The following is a 12,883-nucleotide window of genomic DNA, read 5'->3' as shown; positions in this document are numbered from 1 at the left end:
GCTTACCTTGTATTGAATTTCCTGAAGGATTTCCGTGACTACCTTTAGACCCACGTGCTCCTTTCCAATCTGTGTCAAATAAAAGTACACATTTACCATAAAACAGCGAGAAAATGTAAGTAAATAAAACATAAGACATTCACACAGCCACAAGTGAACTGCCGTATATTCACATATTCCATTGATTTTTGTATATTGCATGTAATGAACCTAAATCTCGTCCTTCATTTGTTTTGTCTACAGTATGTCACCACGTATCAGTAACGAACTAAACACTAGGTCACTGACTAGAAATAAAATGCATTTTATTAAGTTGCCATGCAGATGCTAGCTTTAAAACCAAAACAACTACATCATGGATTGGAACACAAGGCCGTAAGACACAAAAGCTGAATTAGACACTCGGCCCATTGAGTCTGCTCCGCCCTCCACCACGGCTGATCTGTCATCCCTCTCATCCCATTTTCCTGCCTTTTCACCATAACCTTTGACACACTGACTAATCAAGAACCTTAAATATACCTATGACTTGGCCTGCACAGCCACCTATGGCAATCAATTCCACAGATTCACCATCATCTGGCTAAAGAAATTTACCCTCATCTCTGTTCTAAATGCACATCTCTCAATTCTGAGGCTGTGCCCCCTGGTTCTAGACTCCCCCGCTATAGGAAACATCCACTCCATAACCACTATTCAGACCTTTCAATATTCAATGTTTCATTGAGATTCCCCTCTCATACTTCTAAACTCCCACGAGTACAGGCCCAGAGCCATCAAATGCTCCTCAAATATTAAACCTTTCATTCCTGGCATCATTCTCGTGAACGTCCTCTGGACCCTCTCCAATGCCACCACATCTTTACTTAGCTAAGGGTCCCAAAACTACTCATAATATTCCAGGAGCATTCTGATGAATGCTTTAAAAAGTCTAAGCATTACATCCTTTGCTTTTGTATTCTAGTACTCTCAAAATGAATGCTAACATTGGATTTGCCTTCCTTACCGGTGACTCAACCTGCAAGTTAACCTTTAGAGAATCAAGCACAAGAGGAATTCCAAGTCATGCTGTACCTCTGGTTTTTGAATTTTCTCCCCACTTAGAAAATAGTCCACTCCTTTATTCCTTGTGCCAATATGCATGACCAGGCACTTCCCTACATCATATTCCATCTGCCACTTCTTTGCCCATGTCCCCAATCTAAGTCCTGCTGAAGACTCCTTGCTTCCTTAACACAGCATGCCCCTACAGCTATTTTCATATTGTGTGCAAACTTGGCCACCAAGCCATCAGCTCCTTCATCCGAATCATTGACATGCAATGTGAAAAGAAGTGGCTCCAACACCAGCCCCTATGGCACACCACTAATCACCAGCAGCCAACCAGAAAAAGGCCCCCTTTATTCTCACTCTCTGCCTCCTGCCAGTTGGCCAATCTTCTATCCATGCTAATAATAGCTTTCCTGTTATACCATGGGCTCATATTTTGTTAAGCAGCTTCATGTATGGCACTTTGTCAAAGGCCTTCTGAAAACCAAGTAAACATCCACTGACTTTTCTTTTTTATGCTGCTTGTTATTTCCTCAAAGAATTCCAACAGATCTGTCAGGCAAGATTTCCCCTTTAGAAAACCATGCTCTGTGCCTAAGTTATCTTGTGTCTCAACTACTAAAAAACCTCACGCTTAATAATGGACTCCAACATCTTTCCAACCACTGAAGTCAAGCTAACTGGCCTATAATTTCCTTTCTTCAACCTCTCTCCCTTCTTGAAGAGTGGAATGACATTTGCAATTTTCCAGTCCTCCAGAGTCATTTCAGAACCCAGTGATCCTTGAAAGATTCTTACTAATGCCCCCACAACCTCTTCAGCTTTCAAACTCTGAAGTGTACTCCATCTGGCCCAGGTGACTTATCTACCTTCAGGTCTTTAAGGTTCACAAGCACCTGCTCCTTGATAATAGCAACTACACACATTTATGCCCCCCTGATTGAATTTTTTTAGGATGTGACTGCATGATTGCTTTTTTTGAGGATGTGACAAAACACATTCATGAAGATAGAGCAGTAGATATAGTGTATATGGATTTCAGCAAGACATTTGACAAGGTACCCCATGCAAGGCTTATTGAGAAAGTAAGGAGGCATGGGATCCAAGGGGACATTGCTTTGTGGATCCACAACTGGCTTGCCCGCAGAAGGCAAAGAGTGGTTATAAACGGGTAATACTCTGCATGGAGGTCGGTCGACTCAGGGATCTGTTCTGGAACCCCTACTCTTTGTGATTTTTATAAATGACCTGGATAAAGAAGTGGAGGGATGGGTTAGTAAATTTGCTGATGACACAAAGGTTGGGGGTGTTGTGGTTAGTGTGGAGGACTGTCAGTGGTTACATCGGGACATGGATAGGATGCAAAACTGGGCTAAGAAGTGGCAGATAGAGTTCAACCCAGATTAGTGCGATGTGGTTCATTCTGGTAGGTCAAATATGATGGCAGAATATAGTATTAATGGTAAGACTCTTGGCAGTGTGGAGGATTAGAGGGATCTTGGGGTCTGAGTCCATAGGACACTCAAAGCTGCTGCGCAGGTTGACTCTGTGGTTAAGAAGGGATACGGTACATTGACCTTCATCAATCGTGGGATTGAGTTTAAGAGCCGAGAGGTAATGTTGCAGCTATATAGGACCCTGGTCAGACCCCACTTGGAGTACTGTGCTCAATTCTGGTTGCCTCACTATAGGAAGGATGTGGAAACCATAGAAAGGGTGTAGAGGATATTTACAAGGATGTTGCCTGGATTGGGGCGCATGCCTTATGCAAATAGGCTGAGTGAACTCGGCCTTTTTTCTTTGGAGCGACAGAGGATGAGGTGACCTGATAGAGGTGTACAGGATGATGAGAGGCATTGATGATGTTTATAGTCAGAGGCTTTTTCCCAGGGCTTAAATGGTTAGCATGAGTGGGCACAGTTTTAAGGTGCTTGGAAGTAGGTACAGAGGAGATGTCAGGGGTAAGTTTTTTTATGCAGGGAGTGGTGAGTGCGTGGAATGGGTTGCTGGTGACGGTGGTGGAGGCAGATACGATAGGGTCTTTTAAGAGACTCCTGGCCAGGTACATGGAGCTCAGAAAAACAGAGGGCTATGGGTAACCCCAGGTAATTTCTAAGGTAGGGACATGTTCGGCACAGCTTTGTGGGCTGAAGGGCCTGTATTGCGCTGTAGGTTTTCTATGTTTCTAACATTCTCGAATTTCTGGCATACTGTAAGCATCCTCCACAGTGAAGAATAATAAAAAATACTTCTTTAAATTTTGTTGCTATTTCTTTGTTCCCCATTACTATCTCTCCAGCATCATCTTCCAGTAGTCCAATATCCACTTATATTACCTTCATATTTCATCTTTCACTTCTTATAACTATTTTGTTAGTTGCCTTCTGTTTGTTTTTAAAACCTTTTCAATCTTCTAACTTTCCACTAATCTTTGCTCTATTAGATACCCTCGCTTTTGCTCTTATGCTGTCTTTGACTTAGCTTATCAGTCATGGTTGTCTCATCCACCCTTTAGAACACATCTTCATCTTTGGATGTACAGTACCCATCCTGAGCCTTCTGAATTGCTCCAGAAACTCCAGCCATTTCAGTTCTGCCATCATCATTGATTGATCAACTTCAGCTAGTTGCTTTCTCATGTCTCTGTAATTCCCTTTACTCCACTATAATACTGATAAATCTGACTTTATCTTCTCCCTCTCAAACTCCAGGTTGAATTCTATCATATTAGAATTAGGAGAACCAGAAGGGGCCATGAGAAGGTCTTGGTGGACAGGATTAAGGAAAACCCCAAGGCATTCGACAAGTATGTGAAGAGCAAGAGGATAAGTCGTGAGAAAATAGGACCAATCAAGTGTGACAATGGAAAAGTGCGTATGGAACCGGAGGAAATAGAGGAGGTACTTAATGAATACTTTGTTTCAGTATTCACTACGGAAAAGGATCTTGGTGATTGTAGGGATGACTTGCAGTGGACTGAAAAGCTTGAGCATGTAGATATTAAGAAAGAGGATGTGCTAGAGCTTTTGGAAAGCATCAAGTTAGATAAGTCATCGGGATCTGATGAGATGTACTCCAGTCTACTGTGGTAGACGAGGGAGGAGATTGCTGAGCCTCTGGCAATGATACTTGCATCATCAAAGAGGACAGGAGAGGTTCTGGAGGATTGGAGGGTTGCGGATATTGTTCCTTTATTCAAGAAAGGGAGTAGGGATAGCCCAGGAAATTATAGACCAGTGAGTCTTACTTCAGTGGTTGGTAAATTGATGGAGAAGATCCTGAAGGCAGGATTTATGAACATTTGGAGAGGCATAATATGATTAGGAATAGTCAGCATGGCTTTGTCAAAAGTCAGGGCGTGCCTTACGAGCCTGATTGAATTTTTTGAGGATGTAACTAAACACATTGATGAAGTTAGAGCAGTAGATGTAGTGTATATGGATTTCAGCAAGGCATTTGATAAGGTACCCCATGCAAGGCTTATTGAGAAAGTAAGGAGGCATGGGATCCAAGTGGACATTGCTTTGTGGATCCAGAACTGGCTAGCACACAGAAGGCAAAGAGTGGTTGTAGATGAGTCATATTCTGCATGGAGGTTGGTGACCAGTGGAGTGCCTCAGGGATCTGTTCTGGGACCTCTACTCTTTGTGATTTTTATAACTGACCTGGATGAGGAAGTGGAGGGATGGGTTAGTAAATTTGCTGATGACACAAAGGTGGGGAGGGTCTTGTGGATAGTGTGGAGGGCTGTCAGAGGTTACAGCAGGACATTGGTAGGATGCAAATGTGGGCTGAGAAGTGGCAGATGGAGTTCAACCCAGATAAGTGTGAAGTGGTTCATTTTGGTAGGTCAAATATAATGGCAGAATGGTAAGACTCTTGGCATTGTGGAGGATCAGATGGATCTTGGGGTCTGAGTCCATAGGACACTCAAAGCAGGTTGTCTCTGCAGTTAAGAGGACATACGGTGCAATGGCCTTCATCAATCATGGGATTCAGTTTAAGACCCAAGAGGTAATGTTGCAGCTATATAGGACCCTGGTCAGACCCCACTTGGAGTACTGTGCTCAATTCTGGTCACCTCACTACAGGAAGGAAGTGGAAACCATAGAAAGGGTGCAGAGGAGATTTACAAGGATGTTGCCGGGATTGGAGAGCATGCCTTATGAGAATAGGTTGAGTGAACTTGGCTTTTTCTCCTTGGAGCAATGGAAGATGAGAGGCGACCTGATAGAGGTGTTCAAGATAATTAGAGGCATTGATTGTGTGGATTGTCAGAGGCTTTTCTCCGGGGCTGAAATGGCTAGCATGAGAGGGCATAGTTTTAAGGTGCTTGGAAGTAGGTACAGAGGAGATGTCAGGGGTAAGTTTTTTAATGCAGAGAGTGGTGAGTGCGTGGAATGGGCTGCCGGCAGCGGCGGTGGAGGCTGAAACATTAGGGTCTTTTAAGAGACTCCTGGATGGCTACATGGAGCTTAGAAAAATAGAGGGCTATGGGTAAAGCCTAGGTAGTTCTAAGGTAGAGACATGTTCAGCACAGTCTTGTGGGCTGAAGGGTCTGTATTGTGCTGTAGGTTTTCTATGTTTCTATATAATGATCACTGTCTCCTAGGAGACTCTTTTACCCTAAGTTCTCTAATCAAATCTGGTTCATAACACAACACAATCCAGAATTGCCTTTCTCCTAGCGAGTTCAACCACAAGCTGCTCTAAAAAGCCATCTCGTATTCATTCCACAAATGCCATTTCTTGGGATCCAGCACTAACCTGATATTTCCAATCTGTCTGCATATTGAAATTCCCCATGACCATCATAACATTGCCCTATTACATGCCTTTGCTCTTTCACATCTTCATTTATATCTCACAACCTAGCTGCTTGGGGGCCTGTATATTGCTCCCATCAATGTCTTTTTACTGTTGCAATTTTTTAACTCGACCCACAAAGATAGACAATAGACAACAGACAATAGGTGCAGAAGTAGACCATTCGGCCCTTCGAGCCTGCACCGCCATTTTGAGATCATGGCTGATCATCTACTATCAATACCCGGTTCCTGCCTTGTCCCCATATCCCTTGATTCCCCTATCCATAAGATACCTATCTAGCTCCTTCTTGAAAGCATCCAGAGAATTGGCCTCCACTGCCTTCCGAGGCAGTACATTCCACACCCCCACAACTCTCTGGGAGAAGAAGTTTTTCCTTAACTCTGTCCTAAATGACCTACCCCTTATTCTCAAACCATGCCCTCTGGTACTGGACTCTCCCAGCATCTGGAACATATTTCCTGCCTCTATCTTGTCCAATCCCTTAATAATCTTATATGTTGCAATCAGATCTCCTCTCAATCTCCTTAACTCCAGTGTGTACAAGCCCAGTCTCTCTAACCTCTCTGCGTAAGACAGTCCAGACATCCCAGGGATTAACCTCGTGAATCTACGCTACACTTACTCTTTAGCCAGGATGTCCTTCCTTAACCCTGGAGACCAAAACTGTACACAATACTCCAGGTGTGGTCTCACCAGGGCCCTGTACAAATGCAAAAGGATGTAGAATGCAAAAAGATTATACATCTTCTGTTCTTACGCCACCTCTTTCTAAGGTTATTTTTTTTACCAGCAGAGCCTCCCTTTCCCCTCTATCCACCTGGTTGTCCTTTTGATTAAAGGTGTATCCTTGGATGTAAAGCTCTCAACTTTGGGCTTCTATCAGCTTCATCTCAGTGATATCCACAACGTGACATCTGCCAATTTCTAACTGCACTACAAGATCTTTATTCCATATACTGTGTACATTCGAATATAACAGCTTCAGTGCTGTATTCATCACCTTTTCTCGATTTTGCTCCCATGTTACACTTCACCTCATCACACTGACTGAAATTTTGCCCTAACATCTGCCTGTCCTTCATCATAGTCTCACTACTCACTGCATCAACTAGTATACCAACTGCCCTATCCAACCCACTATCACTCCGGTAACCATTCCCCCACTCCCCACCAATTTAGTTTAAAACCTCCCAACAGTTCTTGCAAACCTGCTCACAAGGATATTGATCCCTTAACATTCAGATGTAATCCACCCTTTCTGTACAGGTCATACTTTCCCAAGAAGAGATCCCCATGATCCAGATTAAAGACTAAAGAAACTTTTAGATGGAGTTCAGAAGCAATAATCATGCATTTACACTCAACTTTTTTAAATATATTCATCTACATACTTACTATTCCAGTGAAGCCAGGAGGGAAGCTCTTCCCTTACCCATTCTTTAGTCAAATATATTAGTAACAACAGAACAGTTACAAGGCTAAGTAATCTTTTCACAGGTCTCTCGGTAATGATGGTGTGAGGGAAGGAAAATATGAAACAAACATTAAAAAATGTATTGTGCAGAAGTATTCCAACAATAAGGTGAGAGATAGGCTGGGTTGAAGGGAAAATGAGGCAGGTTGCAGAAAATTGCAAACTTTGGCTTTGGGTTTTAGTTTAAATACCCAAGTCTCCATAGCTATACTTGACCATCATCTACAAAAATTCTGACCCAATTCTAAATGCCTTTGGGCAAACTGTCAATCGCTGCAGAATTAAGCTTTTCATTTAGTCATATTGCTCATGATAATTTGCACACAGAATCTGACGAGCAGGTTCAGTAAGATGTGCCACAGCATAATAGGGCATAGCAGAAGAAAAAAGACATGTGATGTTTCAAGAGGTGTTAAGGCAAGAATCTCCTTTCACGTCATTTACCCTATATATACTGGTATGCAAAATTTTGCCTTGGTTACTATCCAATCAATACCTTTTCCCTAACTTCCCATACTTAACACACCTACAGAAAAAAAACTTCACTTTACCCCCTGTTTGCATTCATTCCTCACCAGAAGTTGCATCTGTATTCGTAATTATTCTTCCTCTCGGCCATGTGGACTGCTGCTTCCTAACATCATGTGCACTATAGTGCCAAGTATGACAAGGCTGAGTAAAGTTTGATTTTTTGAGGTGAGACACCATCCGGTTTGACAGATTATAAATATAGTCAACCAATGTCACATTCTCGAGAATTCAAATTTATTTTACATTGCACTGGGACATGTTAAAACTAACTACAAAGCAACATATATTGTTAATAATTACAACAAAACTATTTTTGCTGGATGACATGGTGACAGAAACGTCACAAGCAGCCACAAGGACCAACTAGGAGGGGCATACAAGGCATATCATCCAAGATTTCATCACCCTAGGGTTTACAGGAATCTTTGTTGATGGCTAAACTTCTCTTATATGCAATATCTACACATGTTTGGCTGAACCTGAGAATCCTCACTGAGTTGAAATCTACACCATACCCTAGTTTTCAGTTCCATCGGTACTCGGGAAGGCATTCAAGCTCCATATTCAAACAGAAAATATAGTCCACTTTTATTTCAGCCCATAGGAGCAGATCAAGGATCTGCTAGCTTTGCAGGCATTTGCAGATTGCACTCAATAGTTAGCTTAGCAACCTCATCAGGAGGTATTGACTGTAGTCATGGAAGATCTCATGATCCCTTTGTACCAGGAAACCTTCTGTCGGTAATGCTCTTCACCAATCTGAGCAGGTTCTTTGAATACTATCCTCTCCTGGAACAGACATAAAGAAACCAAAACACTTCTTGGGGAACTTCACAAATTAAGAATACAATTGTTATGGAAAGTTTAAGGTCAGAGTTAAGATAATACAAAAACACCTCAGATATTAAAGTCACTACAATGCTGCAGGAACTCATCAGGCCAGGCAGCACCTGTGGAAAAGAGTACAGTCGACTTTTCAGGCCGAGACCCTTCAGCAGGACTGGAGAAAGAAAAACAGATGAGATGTCAAGTAAGAAGGTGGGAGAGGAGAGGAAGAAACACAAGTGACAGGTGAAACCGGAAGACAAGTGAGGGGTGAAGTTGATAGATGAAAGAGATAAAGAGCTGGAGAAGGGGAAATCTGATAGGAGAGGACCGAAGCCTATGGAAGAAAGGGAAGGGGGAGGAGCACCAGAGGGAGGTGATGGGCAGGTAAGGAGATAAGGTGAGAGAAGAGGAAAATGGGAATGGGGAATGGTGAAGGGGGAGACAATTACAAAAAGTTTGAGAAATCGTTGTTCATGCCATCAGGTTGGAGGCTACCCAACCAAAATAGAAGGTGTTGCTCCTCCATCCTGAGTGTGGCCTCATCGCAACAGTAGAGGAGGCCATGGACTGACATTAAAGTCACTACTTTAGTTTATACCTCCTGGACACCCTCTTGACCCTAGCATGAGTGAACGCTTACTCTAGCTGCACGCTCCCCTCCTGGTCACACACCACTGTGGCATGAAAATGTGTGATCATTCCTCATTCAGCACTGGATCCAGACTCTGGAACTCCATAAAAAGGCCGTTATTTCAACACAAGTATACTACTCAAAAAGCCAGTTCACTGACACTATCAAAAGCAATCAGAAATGGTCATTAAACATCTTAGCTTTGCCATAGAGTATCCGCATTGTGAAAAAAGATTATAACAATATTTACCTGAACAAACAAAGCAATGATCGCGATTCCATTTTTCTTCCCCATGGCCTCATCAATGCTATTGAACAAAGTTGAGTTCCAATGGATAAGATGAAGCTGAAAAATATAGATATTATACACATCAGAAAATAATTTTTGTTATAAAAAACAAGATATCTGAATTTGGAAACCTTAAGTTAATCATAATTTTAAAAGTATTTTCTGGGTCTGAAGAAACAAATTAAAAATCTTGTACTCGGATGAAAGGATACTAATACAGAATGGAAACAAAAATAACCCTGACTTTCCTGTGTCACATTTGTTGCCAGAACACAACAGAATCAGATGTTAGTATTTCATTCATGCTGCAGCCCAACTCATGGTAAATCAGTGAAAAATGTGACCCACTGCAGCTGTTCAAAGGGTCAAGTTCAATACATAACAACCAGAAATAGCAAGAAGATTCTTTCAGAAAACACATCTGCTCATGATTTAGAGACCCAGTGTTTTCACAGGGGAATGAGCATAGTAAAGCAAGCAGGCTGTCTGAAAATAAGCAACACAGGCATTTCAAAAGGCAGTGGGGGAAAAATGTGTTCATGCCATCACTGTCAATGCAACAATCCCACATATGGCAATAAGTTGTGAAAAGAAATTCAACAATCATAGGAAAAGGAAATTCAGACATCACTTCCAAAAAGACAGCAGAATTCATGTCAATAATCTCCAGCCTAAGTGGTTTAAGAGTTTAACACTAAAGTGACAGTCACATACATTCACGTAGCCTTCATATGCTAATATTCCTTAACACTCATCTGTGACTACATCAAAGATTCAGAGGTTCATTTTACTATCAAAGCATGAATGCAGAATACAACTCTGAGATTGCCTTCTCCAGACCGTCATAAAATAGAGAAACCCATAGAAGTGATTCAAAAGTTCATTTGTTATCAAAGCATACAATTTGAAATTCTTCAGTTCTCTGGGTACCCATGAAACCAAAAAAGAAACGAAAGGCAGCACGATCATCAACCCCCAAATCCCTCCTCCTGCACAAACAAAATGAACAAAACTGGAACAAAAACAAGAAAGATTGGGCGAAAAACACAGAATATAAAAATCTATTAAGACTGGGAAAAAAAAGTCTATGGTCCAAGTCCACATCAAAAATGCAGAGAACCTGGGTAACCAGGAATATTATACGCAGGTGCCATCTTGAAAGAAAAACATCAGTTTCCTCCACAACAGAAAGAAAAAGAAACTAGAACTTGCAAACCCCAAACCACGCCCCCCCCCATCAACCCTCCCTCGCACAAAACAGATCATCGAGAATAACAAACAGAATGAACCGATATGAATGCAACTTTGATCCCATCCCAGCATGTTTGCCCTGTGCAATCTTCTGGGAAGGCTGTGATGATAATACCATCAGCTTCATCATTTTGTGAGCCTTGTAGAAGCACTGCAATTCTCTGCTGACATCCTCCAGCAAAGATAGCTTAAATAGTCTTAAATATTTAAGTCTGAAACAATTAAGCCTTCCTTCTATGATAAGAGTGGATGCTTTAGATCATCTTAATGTTAGCGTATTTCATTTGGGAAATAAATAATGAGTCTCATCGTAGTCCATTTTGATTACTACTTTCTAAAAGAAATGAAATTGTTAGTATGGATCATCCCCTTCTAAATGCATGTGGACTTCCACTAATTCAGTCTTTGCATAAATAATTTCAAATTTACTCCAAATAAATACTTATCTTGGCTATGTGGACTAGGAGAAAGATTAAAGAGGAGTGAGCCTGCCAGTATCTGTTTTATGAGCCTTTTGAATGGTGGCTTAATATTTGTTTTCTTTCAAAGTACTTCAAAGATGTCCTTCAACTTTTTTAATTTGCTCCACCTTTGGAGATTTTCTTGCATTGAATCCATTTAAACCTCTTGAATACTTTGATTTGACACGGCAAATATCTGGCATACCTGTTTTGGAGAGGTCATGCTGTATGAATGGGCAATCTATTGAAGTAAATCTATACGTCAGTAGTCCATGCCCTTTACTAACTATACTGTAATAGGAAGAAAGATAATGATCTTTTTCTTAGTCCTTCCACATTTCTATACTGACTACTCTTGGCTTCTGCGAACCATTTTAAAGTAGTTAGAGTCATCTAGCACAGAAACATACCCTTTAGTCCACTGAGTCAGTGCCCATGAAATTAATTCCACTTAATTTTCTCTACATTGCCATCAAACACCAACCACCCCCCCACCACCACAAATCAAAATAGGAGGCTGGTCTATTCAAAGCAAAGTCCCTTTTCTCAGAGAGTAGTGAGGCTCTGAAATTCCCTGCCCCTGAGGGTGGGGAAGGCCAGATCATTAGATATATTTAAGGTGGAGATGGACAAATATTTGAAAAATCAGCTGGATAAATGGGTTATGTGAGGTAGCCATGTTTATAGCCAAGAAAACTATTTATTTGGCGTAAATTTGAAATTATTTGCACAAAAGCCGAGTTAGTGGCAGTCAACTTATTTAGAAGGGGATGATCCATACTAACCTGTTCTTTTTTTTTTAAGTTGTAATCAAAATGGATTATGATAAATGAGTGTGAGATACTGCATTTTGGGAAGTCCATCTAGGGTATGACTTTCACAGTGAAATATAGAGTGCAGAGGCATGCTGTAGAACAGAGATCTAGGAGTACAAGTATATAGATCCTCAAAAGTGGTGTCACCCGTAGACAGGGTGGTGAAGAAGACATACTGGCCTTCATCAGTCAGAGCACTGAGTATGGAAGCTGAACAAGACACATGTTATGTCACAACCGGAGTACCATGTACAGTTTTGGTCACCCTGTTATAGAAAAGGCAGCATTAAGCTGAAAACAGAACGAAGAAGATCTATGAGAATGCTTCCAGGGTGCAAAGGCCTGAACTCTAGAAAGAGGTTGAGCAGGCTAGGACTTTTATTCCTCGGTGGGTAAAAGACAGAAGGGTGATCTTATAGAGGTGTATGAGATGTATAGATACATGAATGCACAGTCTTTGTACCAGAGAAAGAAAGTCAAGAACTAGAGCACAAAAATTTAAGGTGAGAGGGTAAAGATTTCAAAAAAAGACCTGATTGCAACTTTTTCCAAGTGAAGGGTGGTGGTTGAGGCAGGTACAATAACATTTAAAAGACATGAGGCAGGTACACAGGTAGGAAACTTTTAGAGACAATTGTGACCAGTTTAGATTTTAAATAAAACTCATTGTACAGAAATGCTCCAACAGCATGGTAAGGGATGGGCATGGATACTGGGCTGAAG

The 12,883-nt window shown here is 41.4% G+C and overlaps 1 protein-coding gene across 2 annotated transcripts in view; it reads right to left on the bottom strand.

Annotated features, from left to right (window-relative positions):
- ca8 (carbonic anhydrase VIII) overlaps positions 1-12,883 on the bottom strand; it is a 71,073-nt gene that overhangs the window by 35,045 nt on the left and 23,145 nt on the right. For both annotated transcript variants that reach the window (XM_073051139.1, XM_073051046.1), the window contains exons 5-6: positions 9,595-9,690; positions 7-69 (exon numbers count right to left, since the gene is read on the bottom strand). In XM_073051139.1, the coding sequence (XP_072907240.1) occupies positions 7-69; positions 9,595-9,690 (159 nt within the window). The remainder of the gene's footprint in view (positions 1-6; positions 70-9,594; positions 9,691-12,883) is intronic.

This window comes from Hemitrygon akajei, chromosome 1 (genome assembly GCF_048418815.1).
Source record: "Hemitrygon akajei chromosome 1, sHemAka1.3, whole genome shotgun sequence".
Classification (NCBI taxonomy): Eukaryota; Metazoa; Chordata; class Chondrichthyes; order Myliobatiformes; family Dasyatidae; genus Hemitrygon; species Hemitrygon akajei.
Note: the sequence above shows the minus strand (reverse complement) of the source record. Positions and strands in the feature narration are given on the sequence as shown.